Source organism: Prunus persica, chromosome G1 (genome assembly GCF_000346465.2).
Source record: "Prunus persica cultivar Lovell chromosome G1, Prunus_persica_NCBIv2, whole genome shotgun sequence".
Lineage (NCBI taxonomy): Eukaryota > Viridiplantae > Streptophyta > Magnoliopsida > Rosales > Rosaceae > Prunus > Prunus persica.
Genome location: NC_034009.1, coordinates 35,002,047 through 35,021,949, shown reverse-complemented (window position 1 = coordinate 35,021,949; position 19,903 = coordinate 35,002,047). Strand labels below are relative to the sequence as shown.

The following is a 19,903-nucleotide window of genomic DNA, read 5'->3' as shown; positions in this document are numbered from 1 at the left end:
TACGCTACATCAACTAAATTCTAAATCAATAAAATAAAACCTTTAATTTGACTATTAATATATGAGAGACTTATAACGAAACATGCTAAACCTTTTTTTTTAAAATAAATATTATTATTTTAATTTGAAAATAAAATATATAAGAGATTTATAACTCAAGTGATTAATAACATCTATTTTTATACCTGAAGTTTTGTGCTTAAATATTTAAATGGAATAATGTGAAAATGTATAACATTAGAAGACTACTAAGGTCGTGGTGACCATGCCGACACACAACACAAACAATAATATGAAAAATAATTAGTGCTGTGGTCCATCAATTATTTGATTTCTAGTATTCTGTATCAATTATTTGATTAGGTGGCTTAATTTAATTTGTGTATTGTATTCCTATCAGTAAGGACAAGGAGAGGACAATATTTAAATTCCTATTGCGATTTGGCCACTTGTGTTTTTTAATCAACTGGGACAAATTACGGATTCTGGTCGGGTATTGAGGACATTAAATTATTTATATAAAAACTCAATTGGAAAAAGGTATTTTTATGTTCGAACGGTATCTTCTTTTTATCTGGGAAATATTTTGCTGGCATTGTAGATGATTTTTTTTTCCGGTCGTAATCATTCTTGAAATTCATTCAAAGCACACATAACTGGTGCAAACGAGAAAGATGCAAAGCACCTACATCAGCAAAAAACATGAGAACCAAAACAGAGAAAAATAAACTACAGTCAATTCCAAAGCCTAGTACAATATTTTTCTCTCATCACAGTACCTACAAATCAAGGTGGACTTGGAAGACCATCCGAGACCAAAACACGAACGAGGGATGGAGGAGGCCTATCATGAGCAGTATGATTTCCATTATGAGGTATCCAACACCATTCGAGAACATTAAATTGGGACTCCAGCCTACGAATCTGGTGAATGATAGGAAGGATAGACCAATCATTGCATCTAGATTTATCCTTAATGTTCTCAATGAGAGCTTTGCAGTCCAACTCCATCATCACCTTGGAAGCATTCAATTCTTTAGCAAAGCTATAATCCAAGAGGTAAGGGAAGTCAGCAATGTATCACAACATTGTCAGAAGGCCTAATCCCAGTAATAGGACCATAATTTCCATTAATTTGTTAATATATAGCAGCCATGGAGACACCATGATCAGTGACATGGTAGGGATTAAGAATGATTCTGTAACATCTCACATCGACCAACAACGAAAGGGTGATGTGCCTTATATGTACATGTCCACCTCCATCTAGTACGAGGCCTTTTGGGAACCCACTAGCTTCGGAGTCATGGGAACTCCGAAGTTAAGCGAGTTTGGGCAATAGCAATTGCAAGATGGGTGACTCACTAGAAAGTTGCTCTTGAGTTCTCATAAACAAAACCGTGAGGGCAGAGAAGGGGGGCCAAAGCGGACAATATTGTGGTACAGCGGAGCCGATCCTGGGATGTGACAATTTGGTATCAGAGTCACTCTGCCGTGTGGTGCGAGTATGCAGACGAGGACGTCGGACCCCTAAGGGGGGTGGATTGTAACATCTCACATCGACCAACGAAGAGAGGGTGATGCGCCTTATATGTACATGCCTACCTCCATCTAGTACAAGACATTTTAGGAGCTCACTGGCTTCGAAGTCATGGAAACTCTAAAGTTAAGCGAGTTTGGGATAGAGCAATCCAAAATAGGTGACCCACTGAGAAGTTGCTCTTGAGTTCCCAGAAACAAAATCATTAGGGCAGATAAGGGGGCCCATAGTGGACAATATCGTGTTACGGCGGAGCTGATCTCGGGATGTGATAGATTCCTTCCCACACAAACTTCTAACAAGCTTTCCAAATTTACCACAAACCAGTGTCATTGTCTAATCGTTGTCCTATGTCTAGGCACAATATGAGGCAAGTTTTTTGGCAAACCAAGGGGAGAGAAAGCCAACAGTCCGTCCAAATATGAGTACCAACACCATTTGAGATTTGGACCTGTGCTTTTTCAATAATAGCCTTCCTACTTTCTAAAATACTCGACCAAATTCATGAGGGTTTAGCCCCAATTGTTGCTTTTTGAAAATCGGCCTCTAGGAAATAGCGTCCTTGAGCCCTTTGTATTTCAAGTCAATCTTTCGATACCCCATGACTGGACAAGGCATAGAAAAACTAGGGGGGAGAGGTTTGAATGTATCAAAATCAACTCTCATTCTTAAAAATCCTTTGAACCCCACCTCCTCAAAGTTTTCAACCTTCATTATTGACCTAATTTTCTCACCCACAAATTCCTTGGTATCCAATGGGTCTGAACCCAAAAGATAGCCTGGTTTGCTTCAATGTCATCGATGGAGCAATACAATGGCCATGGTTTCATGGTAAAGACATGCCCTTTAACAAACCATAGGTTACCTTCTAAAAGCCAGATGTCGACGACCTCGTCTTCCAGGGTCACAACATACACATTTTCATTAGATTTCACCACTTTGACAGGACCCATATTGTTTCAAAGGACGCGGAGGACCTCCTTGACAAAAGATTGGGGGGTTCGTGGTACGTGATATGGAGGCCAACAAGGGTGATACAATGCTTAGGCTGGTTTTCTAAATCCATGGACTCCTCAAAGACTATGGACATCACTTCTTCGTAAAAGTCAGGCTCCAAAACATCATCTCCCTCCATGACAGAAAGAGAAAATGGCACAACCCCCTAGTAAACTAGGTAGGCACATTGCAAGACTTAGATTTCAACAAAAGCCATTCCGGCCACTCTCAGATACTCAAGCCGACTCAGAAACTCTGTTGGGATACCTTGTTAGCCTTACAGTTATATAGTGAAGTATACTGTCTCTGATTAGGAGGTTACGAACACCCTGATGTAGTAACATCAGTATCAAGAAGAAGAAAGATGAGTTAGTATACATACTCGAACTGAAAGTTAGTATACATGTTTCCAGTGAGCTTAGTTTCTCTTTGTTGTGGGTTAACATGTGGCATGTGTCAACGAATTGATTTGAGCTTCTTTGTCCCCTGCTCATCTCGTCGGCTAGCCATTTGGCTTAGGGGGAGCTTCTTTTTGTAGATTGCATTCATTTTCGTGTCATTATTCAAAACATTGTTGCTCGCCAGCTATGTTATGGTGGCCTTAAATTTGCATCAATGATCAAGTTAAGACATGATCGTTAGTTTTTGTTGCGTTGTTCATCACTAATCAAATATATATACATACACCATGTAAAAATGGAAAGCTCTCGAGGTTAGGTCAAGTTGTAATTAAGAGTGAGAACATGTTTGGATTATTATAGGTTAAATGTTCGATTCTTTCTAATATAAGACAAATGTTTTTTTAGGGCATGAAACCTATCATCATAAATTTTTTTTAAGCAACAATGTTTTTGGAGAAACTTCGCCGAAGGCCGGTCCTGAGATTTTGAGGGTTAAAAGCCATGATTGTCATAAAACAATATTTTTATAACTAAAATTCATCATCAATTAGTATGCAATAACAATCATAAATCAAATTCATGATTTTTTATATTATTATAATGTTTTCATTTCGTTAAAAAAATAAGAGTTTAAGAGAAAGAAAAAGGCATGAATATTTTTTTTTTGGGTTTTGTTTTGAGTGGAACAACTTGTCTTTTTATTATTTTTTTAATTTTAGGAGAAAGCATATGGTTCTTGGCCTTATACCAATGAATATGCATTAGAAATCAGCTCTACCAAATACACTTTTGTGTTAATGTGTTGTGCGCTAGAGTATATATACAATTTTTATAATATTAATATATATATATAATATAAAGTACAAAATATATTCGGAGGCCTTGTGCGGTGGTGCCACTTGCACCATACCAGAGCCTCTTGTCAATAATTATGTTTTAATTATTATTCACCAAATAGATAATAACTAAATCAAAGTTAATAATTAAAGTAATTAAATAAGGCTATGATATTACTTAATTAATTACAAATATTAAACTACACAAACTAATTTTGTATTACAAAAAAATAAATAAATAAATTTAGGGACATTTCTCTGCGAACTTCATGGAAATATATATCCCGATGAAGTTTGTCGGAAAAGACATATCCCGGAGCAATTAGTCGCAAAAGACATTTGCCAACTAATGTCACCAAGAAAGGTCCCAAAATTAATTTTTTAAGTTTTTTTAAAATATCAAATTAGTTTGTTTAGTTTAATATTTGTAACTAATTAAGTAATATCTTAAATTTATTTAATTACTTTAATTATAATTTATTTATTATATAATTAGTATTTAAATATTTTAATTCATTTTCATCAATTAGTTGTAAATTTATTCCTTTATTTTCTGCATTGTCCTTTTTTATTTATTATTCCTCAAATATACGAATATCTATACTCTTTAAATATATAGATATATTTTAATAGCATAACCAACCGGTTATACTCTTTAAATATTAAAATATAAATTTAAAGAGTATGGCCGCACGGCTACCCTTTAAATATACTCTTTAAATAGTTGAAACTATTTTTTAAAATGCTTTGAAAATTTTAAAATAAATTTAATGTCCAAAGCATTATTTGAGATAATTAAATACTATTTATTAAGTAATTTATGAAATTAATTAAATATTAATTATTCAACTATTTAAATATAATGACTAATTTAAATAATTAAATTAGGCTAAGATATTAATTAATCACAAATATTAACCTAAACAAACTAATTTTTTGTACAAAAAGTGCACCAAATAATTTCAAATAATTTTTTACAAACAAACTAATTTTTTATTAAAAAAAGAATTAATTTAGGGACCTTTTCCTGCGAAATGCATCGGGAATATCTATCCTAACAAAGTGTGCCGGGAAAGACCTATGCAAAGTTTGTCGGGGTAAACATTTCCCGACTAATGTTGTCAGGAAAGGTCACTAAATTAATTTTTTTAGTTTTCTTAAATACAAAATTAGTTTGTTTAGTTTAATATCTGTAATTAATTAAGTAATATCTTAGCTTTATTTAATTATTTTGATTAGTAATTATATTTTAATTATGATTTCTTTATTGTATAATTAGTATTTAAATATTTTAATTAATTTCAACAATTAGTTGTATATTTATTTCATTATTTTATGCATTGCCTTTTTATTTATTTATTATTATTCCGTAAATATACGAATATCTATACTCATTAAATATATACAAATATTTTAATAATATAACAGCTCGACCATACCCTTTAAATATTAAAAATAAAATCAAATAATAGCTCATATTTTTATGGAACATAACTATCCATATTATATTTTCTTAATTCAAAAAATAAAAATAAAAATAAAAAATAAAACCAATTGGCACATGCGTAAGTGTGTGCCAAGGGGCTAGTACTAATTATTCAATAAATAAATACTAATTAAAACATAATCACTAATTAAAATAATTAAATAAGGCTAAAGTATTACTTAATCACAAGTATTAACCTAAACAAACTATTTTTTTAAATAAAAAAGTCCACAAAATAATTTCAAATAATATTTTTACAAACAAACGAATTTTTAATTTAAAAAATAATTAATTTTGGGGACCTTTCCCAACGATATGTGTTAGGAAGATCTCTCCAGAGAAAGCTTGTCAAGAAAGACTTATCTCAGCGAAATGTGTCGAGAAACTAGGGATGGCAAAAATCCTCGTAAGGGCGGGTTACCAACCCTAACGGGGAGAGATTTCGAGGCTAAATGGGTATCGGGTACGGGGATTCCAGAATTTGAAAAAATCCCGACGGGTATGGGGAGGGGATGGTATTGGTGTCCCCATACCCGAATCCGACCCGAAAACGTATATGTTTAACCCTAAGTTAACTTCCCTCTCCTAATTTTCTATGGAATTTCATATTGATGTGATTTTGAATAGTTGAGTTGAACTTTATAGTTAATTTGGATGTGTTGAATGATAAGTTAATATGAAACTTAATGTTAAAATGTATGATAAATATTTTTTTATGCAAAAAAATTAGGGATTCGGGGAGGGTATGAGGGATAGTCCCCTGACGGAGACGGGGACGGGGATTCCCGGAAACCTAATAAACAGGGATGGGTTCGGGGACGGGGGCAGGGATGGAGAGCAGGGATGGGGATGGTATTGTCATACCCGACCCCTACCCGACCCGTTGCCATCCATACAAGAAACACCTATGTGAAGTTTGTCGGGTAAATATTTCCCGACTAATGTCATTGGGAAAGGTCCCTAAATTAAATTTTTTAAAATTTTAAAATTCAAAATTAGTTTGTTTAGTTTAATATTTGTAATTAATTAAGTAATATCTTAGCCTTATTTAATTATTTTAATTAGTAATTATATTTTAATTATGATTTCTTTAGTATATAATTAGTATTTAAATAAATACTATACTCTTTAAATATATATTTATTTAAGCGCGGCTATACACATTAAATATATTCGAATATTTTTATAGTGTAGCCGCACGGCTATACTCTTTAAATAAATTCAAATATTTATTCGCCATAGTTGTAATTTATTCCTTAATTTTCTGCATTGTCTTTTATTTATTTATTATTTTTAAACTTTAATTTAAAAATATTTATTTATTTAAAGAGTATTTAGACCCATAAGGATTTATATTTATGTTCCTTTGGTAATAGGTACATTACTTACAAAAAAAATGTACATTAAAGTAGATTATTCACAAAAGACAATTAGCACGTTTGGATAGGTCGCAAATGCCTCATGGGATTGATTCAATTTTGGTTTCCAGTGGTAAGCTCAATAGTTTTCATCGGCCATATTGTTGAGACGAGCCTCTAGAAAAGTAGTATTGCAAAAAAATAAATAATAATTTTTTTTTTAAAAGTCGCACGTGATTAAAACTTTGTAAGTTACAGGTGAAGGACTTCTAGCTAGGGATGGTAAAATCCTCAAGGGGGCGGGTCCTCGTCGGGTTCCCAATTCTAACGGAGGGAAATTTCGGGGTCAAACGGGTATCGGATACAAGGATTCCCGAACTTGAAAAATCTCTGACGAGTATGGGAAGGGGATGGTATTGGTGTCCCCATCCCTGAACCCGACCCGAAAATATATATGTTTATATTTAAATGAATAAATAAATATTTATAATATTTATATTTAACCCTAAGTTATAACTTCCCTCTCCTAATTCTTCCTAATCTTCTATAGAATTTCATATTGATGTGATTTTGAATAGTTGAGTTGGACTTTATAGTTAATTTGGATGTGTAGAATGATAATTTAATATGAAACTTAATATTAAAATGTATGATAAATATTTTTTTATGAAAAAAAAATGGGGATTCAGGGCGGGTATGGGGATAGTCTCCCGAGGAGAACAGGAATGAGGATTCCCCGAAACCTATTAAATGGGGATGGGTTCGGGGACGGGGGCGGAGATGAAAAGTGGGAACGAGAATGATATTATCATACCTGGCCTCTACCTGATCCGTTGTCATCCCTACTTCTAACAAAATACAATTACAAAAAGATAAAAATGAAACTTTGTAAGTCGCACACGCGGAAAAGAAACACACAAAAATATAACGCACACGTGTGAATTGCCATCAAAGCAATGAAAATAATTGTGTAAAGAAAAAGTGAGAAAAACAGAAGGAAAATAAAATCAAGGACACATAATTGTGCAATTCTAATTCTATCTCCTCTTTCTCTCTCCTAACGTATTAGATACAGACGCGCACACACACACACAGAGACAGAGACAAACCCCAGATCCCTTATTCTCTGTTTGCTTAAACAAACGCCATATCTGACTTCGTTAATTTTTATATATTTCTCTAATACAACGTAGAAGAAGATACCCATCATCACATTCTCTCTCTTCCTCTCAGTCCCCCAACGGTTCTTGATTGAAAGCTAAGTCTTTTTCTCTCTCTGATACATACAAAGTGTGAATGCCAAGACAAGAGCAACAACAACACCACAAATAATACTCAGAAGCACTTTCCTTAGAGACCCAGCAAAACCCATATTCCTCTGGTTCCTCAATATACACTCTGTTGCAGACCATCATCGTCTTGACCCTTATTTATATTGCATTCATTTGGGCATTTGGTGATCTGGGTATATGAGCTGAGACAATGTGGGTTGTATTGGAGTGTTTTTAGGTGTTCTTGTGAGGGGTATTTTCGGATCTTGATACTCAATGGCGTTGTTCAGAAAGTTCTTCTATAGGAAGCCGCCAGATGGGCTTTTGGAGATCTCTGAAAGGGTTTATGGTATGTTTGTCTTTGGTTCTAATTTCAAAGGAATTTGTTTTATTGAATTCGTTTGATTGCTTGAATTTCACGCATTGGTGTTAGGATGATTTTTCTTTCCACTTTTTGTTCATTTGGGTATACGTGTTTATTGTTAAAATGTTAACTAGAGCAGCTTATTTGTAATTTGGGAAGATGTCTATATTTGGAGATGCAAATTTACTATATGTGTTTTGGGATACCTAAGAATGAAGTGAACTGCATCAGTTTGGCAGAGTCCGCGTGAATGGAACTGGAGATTATTGAACATATTATACTTTGTTGAACTTTGAGGAGGCTCTGTTAATGTCCCTGAAATTTTTTCCGGATAAGAACTAATTTTCAGGTGTTTTACGAAAAATTCAAAATATGTCCAGTGATTTGCTCAGGTTCTACAATTATGATTATGCCGTGACAAATGAGTAGAAAAAAGTTATAACTGAACCTGTATTATTATGCTGCAGAACAATTTACAATATGTTTACTTACATGTTTGCAATTGTGTTGTCTGCACATGTAGTTTTTGATTGCTGTTTTACCACGGACGTTTTGGAAGAAGATGAATATAAAGTTTACATAGGAGGCATAGCGAGTCAACTCCGTGAACAGTTTCCTGAAGCTTCATTCATGGTCTTTAACTTTCGAGACGGAGAAAATCAAAGCCTGATTTGTAACATATTGTCTGAGTATGACATGACAGTAATGGACTATCCTCGACACTATGAAGGTTGCCCACTTCTCACAATGGAGGCGATACACCACTTCCTGAGATCAAGTGAAAGCTGGCTTTCACTCGGGCAACAAAATGTGCTCCTAATGCATTGTGAACGAGGTGGGTGGTTGGTTTTGGCCTTTATGCTGGCTGCACTCTTGATTTACAGGAAGCAGTACACTGGGGAGCACAAGACATTGGACATCATTTACAAGCAAGCACCTCGGGAACTTTTGCAGTTAATGTCACCACTGAATCCGATGCCTTCACAACTGAGGTATCTTCAGTATATAACAAGAAGAAATGTGGGATCGGAATGGCCTCCACTGGATAGGGCACTTACATTGGACTGCATTATCATAAGATTCATTCCTAATATGGATGGAGAGGGAGGTTGCCGCCCAATATTTAGAATATATGGACAGGATCCTTTTATGGCTGCTGATCGGACTCCTAAAGTTTTGTTCTCAACTCCAAAAAGGAGCAAACTTGTACGGCATTACAAGCAGGTGGTTTAAGTCACTTTACTCTTATTTATATGTTTTTTTTAAAATTCCTTTTGGTAATCACAGATTGTGGTTCCTCTTCCTGAACAAGGTAGAACTTTTTCTCGGTAATTTGTTCTCATGATTTCATTTGTCTACATGTTGATGCTTTGCTTCTGGCAGGGATATCAATCAAATTATCTTAGTGAAATTTTGTTTTAATTCTTCACATCTTGGTGCAGGCAGATTGTGAACTAGTTAAAATTGATATACATTGCCATATCCAAGGTGATGTGGTTCTCGAGTGTATTAGTTTGGATAATGATCTGGAACGTGAAGAGATGATGTTTCGCATCATGTTCAATACAGCCTTTATAAGGTCCAATATTTTGATGCTTAATCGTGAGGATATAGACATCTTATGGAATGTTAAGGATCAATTTCCCAAGGATTTCAGAGCAGAGGTACTCATATCCCCGTGTTCTCTGTTATAGTCAGTGGAATTTCAAATTTCATGTTTCGGAGCAAAATATTATCAATCATTATCATCATTACTGTTATCATTAATCCGACTACTATTCTAATCATCATTTTCATCATTATTATTGTTAATATCTGGATGAAGGTTCTTTTCTCGGAGATGGATGCTGCTACTTCTCTTATATCAATTGATTTACCTGGTATGGAGGAGAAAGATGGTCTTCCTGTGGAAGCATTTGCAAAAGTTCAGGAGATTTTTAGCAATGTGGATTGGCTAGATCCAAAGACAGATGTAACACTTAATGTCCTCCAGCGGATTGCCTCATCAGGTGCTCTTCAGAATCTGGATAGTGCTTCTGTCCATAACACAGAAACAGGCAGCTTGTTGCTGGAATCAACTTCTGCAAATCTTAAATCAGAAGTGAAGGCATCAGAAAACAATATCAAGGGTCCCACATCCGTGGCTCAGGGGAAACAGGACAGTGCTTCTGCTTATACTGCAGAGACAGGCAACTTGTTGCTAGAATCACTTCCTGCAAAACTTATATCAGAACCAAAGGCAGCAGAAAATAGTATCAAGAGTCCCCAATATAGGCCTCATGGGAAGCAATCTTTGTCCAGCTTCGAACCATCCCTAAATGCTAATTCGATTAGAAAAAAGATTGAACCCCAGGAACTGCAAGTTGCTCTCCTACGGCCTGCCCAATCTAAAATCATATCTCAGCGAGCACCTCAAGCCTCCCGGTCTGCACCAGTTTCATATTGTAATTCCTTGCAAGGATCACCTGTGCCAATATCAAGATATCACAGTGCACCCTCAGCCCTTGGCATTACAGCTCTGTTGCAGGATCACGCTGCATCTAACAGTGTAGAAGAAATCACACATCCTGTGACCATATCTCCACCTTCCCATGCCTCATCAGCTCCTGATTTAACTGTACCTAAATCTGTGCAGCCTGGTAAGCTGTCTATTCCTGCACCACCACCACTGTCAGCATCACCTTCTTCATTGCAATCTTCTGGGCATGCAACTGTAGAAAAGATTTCCGCTGCTACTGCACCTTCTTCTCTGCCACCAGCACTTCCCCAACGAACTTCAAATTCCTCCCTGTCTTTGCTTACCCAACACACTGAAACTACATTACAGGGTAGAGGTCAGTCAGCATTCGTTCCTCCTTCCCCTCTTCCACCTCCACCTCCTAATCTATCAGTGACATCTTCACCCTCTGACATCGAGGGCTCAGTTTTAGTCGCCCCTCACCCTCAATGCACTTCTTTTTCAGGGGGATCTCCATCTTCCTCGGTCAAGAACTCTGTTTCAATTCCCCCTCCTCCACCCCCTCCTTTTTCAGGATCACCTCCGCTCCCTTCCTTCTTGGAGGCTTCTTCATCATCCTCTCCCAAGAACTCAATTTCAGCCCTTGCTCCTCCCCCTCCCACTTCCTTTCCAGGGGCATCATCTTCTCTCAATAACACTATCTCAGGCCCCCCTCCCCCTTCCTTCCAGCGAACATCATCCTCTTTCGAGAGCTCAGTTTCAGCCCCCCCTCCCCCTCCACCACCTCCTTTTTCAGGATCATCATCCACAGTCATGACCTCCTCCATTGCCGCTCTCCCTCCCCCTCCCCCTCCCCCTCCCCCTCCAACCTCGGTTCTGCTTCTTTTGCTGCTTGTCCTACTTCTTCAGCAGTCATGTCTGGCCCCCCTCCACCTCCTCCACTTCCTCAATGTTCTGGGCCTGCCTCAACTTCTACTCTAACATCTTCAGCACCGCCACCGCCCCCTCCTCCAGCTTTTGCACCAAAGGAATCTTTGTCCCAGAATTCTGCACCTGTGCCACCCGTACCACCTCCTCCTCTTCCCAATGGGGTATCAATATCTGGTGGTGCCCCCACAGCACCTCATTTCAGGGCTAGTAATGGTAATATTCCTTCGATTCCTGGACCACCTTCTGGTGTTCCCTTTAGTCTAAAGGGACGGGGCCTCACACGTCCAGGTTCCAGAAATCAGGCTCAACCTAAAAAGGCCAATCTGAAGCCATATCATTGGCTAAAATTAACAAGAGCGATGCAAGGAAGCTTATGGGCTGAAGCACAAAAAGCTGATGAAGCAACCAAGTATGCCTCACTCGTTAAGGAATTGTATCAGTTTTTTTCTTTTCATTTATTTGGAACCCTATTATTCTGATTCTGTTTCCTCTGTTCCAGGCCTCCAGAGTTTGACATGTCTGAACTCGAGAGTCTTTTTTCTGCGGTTACTCCAAATTCAGACCATGGAAATACAGGAGGAAAATCTAGTCGTCGCACCACAGGACCTAAATCTGAAAAAGTTCAGCTGGTAATTAGCCCTGGTTTTTACTTCATTTTTGGATAACTAAAGTTGTCTTGATCTGTCAATCAAACAGGGCTACCTAGTTTTCACTACTAGTGCCCCATGATGGATCCCTCAAGGGGAGTTAGATGTAACATATATAATATGGATCAAATTATTAATTCAGCAGTATGTGCAAATGGAACTTCATATTGTGTTTGCACAGAACCGATAGCAGTGGTGCTTGGTCATAGAGTCTATTATTGCTTGCAAGAGTTCTCCTTTTGCCATCCTTTATCATATTGGAAAGAAATCTGGTAATTATGTTTTTGCTAGTCAACTGGCTTGAAGTGAGGATCTGTTTAGCAGATTGCCTTTTGTACCATCTTCTTTTCTGTTGTTTTGAACTAATTGAATACGCAGTCTTCCTTTGCCACCTCAATCCTCACGAGAAATTTACTGGTTCTTGCAGATTGAGCTAAGGCGGGCATATAATTGTGAAATAATGCTTTCTAAAGTTAAAATCCCTTTGCCTGATGTGATGGTAAGCTATAAACCTAAAGGCACCTGTTTGCTTGTATATGCTTCTTAACAGTTTTGTTAGGTTGCAGTTTCAAAGCTCCAAATGCTAACTTCCATTCATTTAAGAAAATAGGATGGCATACTTTTCCACTATGAAATAATTATTGTCTGTGGTATATTTTTCAGAGTTCAGTGCTTGCCTTGGATGATTCAGCATTAGATATTGATCAGGTTGAGAACCTCATAAAATTTTGTCCAACAAAGGAAGAGATGGAATTACTCAAGGTACTTTTATCTAGTTTTAATTATGCCATCGTGAGAGCTTCTATAAATATGACCTGATTATTTTGTACATGAAATTGCTTACAGTGAGTATATAAGGTCTTTTTTCTTGAATAACAAATCATGCTTTGTTGCTCAGGGTTACAGTGGAGATAAGGAAAACTTGGGAAGATGTGAACAGGTGAGTGGATTTTACTTCTCCTCCACTTTCCTTAAGTCTCCTTTCTTTTCACTTGAAAAGTCATATAGTGGACAGCAAGGCTATTGTTGCCATTATAATGATGTGCTTGAAATTATATTCATAGCTTGCTGCCATTATAATTTGGTTGGGATGAAATACTTTATGTTTCAATTGCATAACTCTTGAGCTTTAGAGTCTTAGTTTTTAGAAGTAACTGAACTGGTTTTGAAGAAGTCACTTCCATAATCATTCAACTCTTCTTCACCCCTCCCCAGTGTCTCTCACTTCATTTTATGCTTTAATTAATTGCTCTATGCAATTTGTGACAGTTTTTTCTTGAATTAATGAAAGTTCCTCGGGTAGAGCCGAAGCTCAGAGTTTTCTCATTTAAAATACAATTCCATTCCCAGGTAAGGGGACAAATTGTCTAATGATTTTATTCCAGATGCTTTCTATTTCTGTTGTGCTTCTTGTTATGTATTTGTCCATGGTTTTCAGGTTTCCGACCTTAGAAAGAATTTGAACACCGTCAATTCAGTAGCTGATCAGGCAAATTTCTTTTCGTTTTTGTATTTTCTAGTGTTTTTTTTCCTGGTCTAAAATTTCATCTCTTTAATATTTATATGAATGCGCTTATCAGATCAGAAGTTCGGAAAAGCTGAAAAGGATCATGCAAACAATTCTTTCTCTGGGTAATGCCTTGAACCATGGGACTGCAAGAGGTGAGTGAAATTCTTGGTTACCATTTTCTACTAATACATTGACTATATAAATGGAAAATTGCAGCTTTTGTGATAAAAATGCTACAAAGTTGCAAGTTAGGGTTGGGCAAATATGTAATTGAAGGTAAAATGTAGTAACTTGTGCAATAAGCTACTTTGACAGGAAAGGTGGAAATAGCTATATAATTAGTATATGACAGGTCCTTGTTTTGCAGTGATTATTTTGTTCTTAGTCTTTTTCCTAGAAGCTCCAGTACCTTGTGTTCTTTCTATGAGCGCAGTTAGTTTATTTAATTATTTCTGTAGGTTCTGCTATTGGATTTCGATTGGATAGTCTCCTTAAGCTCACTGACACACGAGCCCGGAATAACAAGATGACTCTTATGCATTACCTTTGTAAGGTAATTTTTTAAAGCCTTTAGTCCATTGTGTTAATGTTTTGTGGAACTTCTCCTTCACTTTGTGCATATTGTGTCGTAGAAGTTTAAGCATATAGAAAACTTGTACTGGGTTGGGTCCCAAAGTGATCTTATAATATTGTTCTGATTGCATAATGTAAAACTTTAACAATTCTGCTCATAAAATTCATCTTCAACAAACCACAGGTGCTTGCAGAGAAGCTGCCAGAACTTCTTGATTTTCCAAAAGACCTTACAAGTTTGGAGGCTTCAACGAAGGTATTCTGTTCTTCCTGTTCAATTTAGTTTAGGTACAGTGGGTTTCTTATACAAGCTTGACTGAGCTAAGTTTTTAATTATGATGTAGATACAATTGAAATATTTGGCAGAGGAAATGCAAGCCATCAGTAAAGGGCTAGAGAAGGTTGTACAAGAGTTGACTGCCTCGGAAAATGATGGTCCTGTGTCAGAAACTTTTTGCAAGGTTACATGCATCAACTACTTCATGCATACATATCTCCATGGCATGACTTTCCTACCGGGGTTAGCTGCGTTGCCTTTAGAATGAGATAATCGTTTGGATACTTGACAATTTGATAGAAAAACAAAGAAGTGAGCAATCACCTGATGTTCCTTCTGTACTAATTGATTTGTAAGCTTACTCAGAGTTGCCTATCTCAGATATGTCTGAAAGGGGTATTTGTTACATATAGGTAACAAATTTGGCTAACAGATAAAACTTATTGGTCATCATAAAGGAATACGTAAAGGTTCTAATACCAAACAAATTGATCACCGATTGCAAAGCCCAACAACTACCTCACTATATGTTGTTTTAGAAAGATCATATGTTGCATTTGATATTATGCTGCTTCTATTAATAGTTTTCTTAATATTAATTTGAAGTTATCTCCTGACAAATGTTCAGACACTAAAGGAGTTCCTTAGTCATGCCGAAGCTGAAGTGAGGTCTTTGGCTTCACTTTATTCTAATGTGGTATGTATCAAGTTTGTTTAAGGAGTTGGGTTTTGCTTGTGGTATGAAATAAAAACACACTTACACTTTTCAATGTGGTTGTCTTCAGGGGAGAAATGCAGATGCATTGGCTCTTTATTTTGGGGAAGATCCTGCTCGCTGCCCATTTGAACAAGGTATATATGTTTTAATTTGTCCTTCTGGTTTTCTAAAAATCACCAGTAATTATCTTTATCCAATATCCTATGATGATTTTAATTAGTGTTGGTCTATACTCTCTGCCTTGAGTGTCAGGCATTCATAAGAGAGAGTAAACTGTTAATTGATCTGTGATTTCTCTAGCACCATGTACAGAAAGAAAAAAAGAGTTATATAAACAGGTATCACCAAAGACTAAATGCTGATTTTTTTTCTTTCTTTGGTGATACTTGTACATGTTATTTTTGTCTTCTTCTTCTTCTTCTTTTCCTTCTGGTGTTTCTCGTATTTTCTCTTTGAGTTTATTTGGAATTTTCCCTGTAGTTGTATCTACTCTGCTCAACTTTGTGAGGATGTTTGCCCGAGCACACGAGGAAAACTGTAAGCAGCTTGAATTTGAAAAGAAGAAAGCACAGAAGGAGGCACAAAACGAGAAAATGAAAGCGGGAACTGTTCCCAAAAAGGAGCTCTTGATACAGACTCCCATTAAGAGTGGCAACATTAAATCATAAAGAACTATTTCACCATATTTTTTTCCAGTAACCAAAGCCGTTCTCCAATGGATGTAATTTTTTTTTCACTCCATGGATGAAAATCCCTTCAAAGGATTGAGAGCACAAAAACAACTGGAACCACCAATTCTGATGATCTGGAGAAGAATGTTTTCCTCATGATTTAAAGTAATGCTGGTGGTTTGCAGAAGGGGAGAGGTCCACCTTAATTAGTAAGCCTAACATCCTCTTCTTTGTTTTTGGAAGTTCTGATTTACTGTAGTGGTGAAGCTTGTAATTAGTGACATTGTTGTTTTCTGTAACATGGTTTATTGTTCTTTGAAACAGAGATGCTGGAGTTTTATGGAGTTCCCCTGTTCGATGAGCCAGTTGTAAGATACAACTGAGGAATTTTGTTGTAAAAATACATGCAATATAGTCAGCATAGTTGCCCTTTATCTATTACTAATTTTAGTTATGTTTTTTTTCATATGTATATTTTTTTTTAGTTATAGGGATGTAAATCTTTGATATAAGATAGTAGTAGAGTGCAATATATTATATTCAATATGAAATTTTGAGAAAGGGCCAAATAAGGCCATACAATTTTGATTCAAAACTATAATTTGCTTTTGGCTCTTAGAAAAGATGAAAGGGCCAAGGACCACAGGAGCCACATGCTTGGTAGGTTTTTGGTCTTTGGCTTGGTTATCGAGTCAACTGCATTTGTCACAACATTAGGTAGGTATTATTATGAATCAGATAGATAGTGACATAGTGAAAATAATTAATCCAATAACTAAAACCCTAGTCCAATTTCAATGACGTATGTCCTCCAACCACTCTCATGTCATTGTGTGCACACGTGTTCAATCGTTTCCCCAGTACTATCAAGGAGTGTGAAACACTCTGGCACTACGTATAATGGATTTGTGACTCAAGTGAGAATATTCAATTATTCACTCGAGGTTTTGTGTTCGAATATTCAATTATGCACTCGAGATTTTGTGTTTGAGTATTCACATGTGGTTTGATCAGATGAGTGTGAGCAAGGGACGTTAGTTTATGCCCTGCTTCATCAAAACTTTCTCATCATGTATACAACTGTACTAGGTTTTCATTAATGGATATGGTAGTATTAAGACGTTTTTTTTCTTTGGGTACTATTTTCTTCCCAAAAAAAAGTACAATGTAAAAGAAAAAACAAAAGCAAGCATGTAGAAATCTTACATCAACACCTCCCAAACAACACTAAAACGAATGATCATCCTCATCAGACCAGCAAAAAACAGTACAAGGAAATAACTCTTGGTTTTCTCAATGAGAGGAAGACAACAAAAGAAGCTATTGCTTACAGAAGTCTTGCAATTCTAGGCTAAGTTGAAAGTTCACTGGTTTTGTCTGTCTGCAGAAGGTCTTGTAATGGAGCTTGCAACTGCAGCAGCCAAAGCTTGTGTGAAATTATGATCTTTGGTTAAATAAGCAACGTAATCTTCAATTCTACTTTCACAGTCGATGTTCTGGGCACTTGATGATGAGTTTTGAGGGCTTCCAGCTGATCTATTATTTTCTTGATTGCTCGTGGATCCCGAGAGTGTCAGATCAAGGGTGATAGGCACCGGCCGAGAAGAATTCGAAGGGCTAACAATATTTATGACATCATTATTATTAATATCTGCTGAGGTACCATGCGAAGGAAAATTAATAGGATTAATAATAATATTATTATTATGAACAGCTGTGGATGATGAACATGAAAATTGTCCAAGTGGTGAGCCATTGATGGCTTCATGGTTGTGCTGTCCTTCATATGTTGCCACAAGAAGAGACTTATCCACCATGCATCTCTGCACCTAAAATACATACATATTCAAACAAATTAATATGCGAAATTTTGCCTTTTTATATTATTAATTTTTTTAAAATTCTGCATTGTTTTATAGAGCATTTATTAATAATAAATATGCATGGAAGCTTAGCCAGTTGGTGATCAGTCATTTACGTGAGCAACTCATGTCATGACTAAAACCAGATCTATCCAAAATTTTGGTCCGAATTCAAAACTCTGACTAGTAAAATGATATATAAAATTAATGTTAATTTCTCTGGAAAATTCAAAGCAAAAACAAAGGATTCTAGCGTATAGCGTAGGTTACCTTCTTCTTGACTGGACATCGAGGAGCCAAGGAACACTTGAAATAAGCTCGAGGGGATGATGGGTTGTCTTTCGTAACCTTCTGTCCGTATTTCCTCCATTGATATCCATCTTTCACAATCTAATCATTTAATTCACAGATAATATTAGTAAACGGTGTATTTTGGGGTATTAACTTACCAACTGATTAGCGTTTAGACTTACTAGGGTGTTGTCTTTGGAGTCGGTTCTCACAAGAAACTGTGTTGTCTTCTGAGCAACCGGAAACTGATCATTTCGTTCACTGTTTTTCTCTCGGATTAGCTGCTCAAGTGTGTTGCATTTGGTGGTCATAGCTGTAAGCAAGAATCGCAGAGCTTCATTCTCTTTTCGCAGACGCAGCAAGTCTTGTTGGAGAGCATCCACCTGCTCATCAAACAAAAACAAAAACAAAACAAAAAATCAAATTATGCTAAAGCCAACATGCAAACATATTTTCATATCAAAAGCCAAGAAAGAAACCTCATATATTTGATACAAACGATATTTGAAAAGGGAATTCGAACAGAGGATCTCGATGCAGGAAACATGATAGCATATCCATGTTAATTACCTTTCTTTTGGTAGGGGTATGATCATCCATGTTCATCAAGATTTCAAGAGCCACAGGACAATATGAAATCATACGATGGAAAATCCTTTATTTATACCGTGATGAAAGTTGGAAAATAATCAAGTTATAAATTCAAGGAACTTTCACAGTTGATTTCCACATAGACATAAATATACAAGCAAAGACCAATTTAGCAATTTGCTCCAGTTTTAGTGGGTGGCTGCTAACTGCTTTTGGTTATGGTCTTCATCAGTTTCTGCCTGGGTATGGAGAATTTATATTCAAATCAAATCCTTGGGTTGGAAAAAAATACGGAGAATTCGTAAGAATCATGACGCCTATCACCTACGTCATCAGGCTGACGTCAACAGTGAGAGACTAGACCAAATTCCTCCCAAATATGAAAGAAAGATATGTTTTTTTCTTTCTGCCATGGTAATGGTGGGGTCATGCGTGTTTGTTTGAGAGCCTTTTTGAATCTTGACGGTGTGTTTTATGGTCTTCCTTTATTAGGTGGCTCACTTTTATTTTTCTTATGAATTCCCGCTCGTCGATCTTTTGCCTTTTAATTTCCTAAGAATAAAAACATCATAAAAACAAACAAACCATGCTTTGCTTGTTTCAGATATGAAACTCTTTATTAATAGTATTATTATTGACTCACGTTTTGATATATATATTCACCTACAACAACCTTCTATGACCTTCAAAAATTATTCTTATCTATTTCAAATACTTAAGTCGAAAACGATTTTGACAATGTTAAAAGTACTCCTGATTATATCAATCATTAGAGTCATCTCTTAAATATATGTTTTTCTGTATATTCATCTTTAACAACCTTCTCTAATCTTTTAAATTATTCTTATCTATTTCAAACTAACAGTCTCATTTTTTTGGACTCTTATGATCTAAGAGACTTATGGTCATCTACTTTTAGATCTAATCTAAAAGTTGAGAAAACAACTAGTTTAAAAATCAATATTAACATTTTATTTTAACTTAAATCAAAACGAAAAGGTAAAAAAAAATGTCGCTGAAACTAAAACACATTTACTCAATTTTCAGTATATGATCGTCACAATTATGATATTGCTTATGAGAACCACACAACATCGGCAGTGGCTGTTGTTGGTATGGACGA

At 36.1% G+C, this 19,903-nt stretch overlaps 2 protein-coding genes across 2 annotated transcripts; one reads left to right on the top strand and one right to left on the bottom strand.

Annotated features, from left to right (window-relative positions):
• On the top strand, positions 7,421-16,618 carry LOC18789347 (formin-like protein 18). The gene is made up of 19 exons (XM_020555355.1): positions 7,421-8,237; positions 8,776-9,476; positions 9,695-9,916; positions 10,078-11,566; positions 11,605-12,049; positions 12,140-12,269; positions 12,715-12,786; positions 12,951-13,049; positions 13,186-13,227; positions 13,557-13,637; positions 13,726-13,776; positions 13,868-13,949; positions 14,256-14,350; positions 14,555-14,626; positions 14,715-14,831; positions 15,276-15,344; positions 15,433-15,499; positions 15,846-16,245; positions 16,361-16,618. Exons 1-18 carry the CDS (start codon positions 8,165-8,167, stop codon positions 16,031-16,033), a joined length of 4,095 nt encoding a protein of 1,364 aa, XP_020410944.1. The 5' UTR covers positions 7,421-8,164; the 3' UTR covers positions 16,034-16,245; positions 16,361-16,618.
• Positions 17,123-18,993, bottom strand: LOC18789136 (probable WRKY transcription factor 40). Its single transcript, XM_007222815.2, has 4 exons — positions 18,760-18,993; positions 18,372-18,572; positions 18,169-18,288; positions 17,123-17,865 (listed from the first exon to the last, which is right to left on the bottom strand). The coding sequence occupies exons 1-4, from the start codon at positions 18,829-18,831 to the stop codon at positions 17,401-17,403; spliced, it is 858 nt and encodes a 285-aa protein (XP_007222877.2). The 5' UTR covers positions 18,832-18,993; the 3' UTR covers positions 17,123-17,400.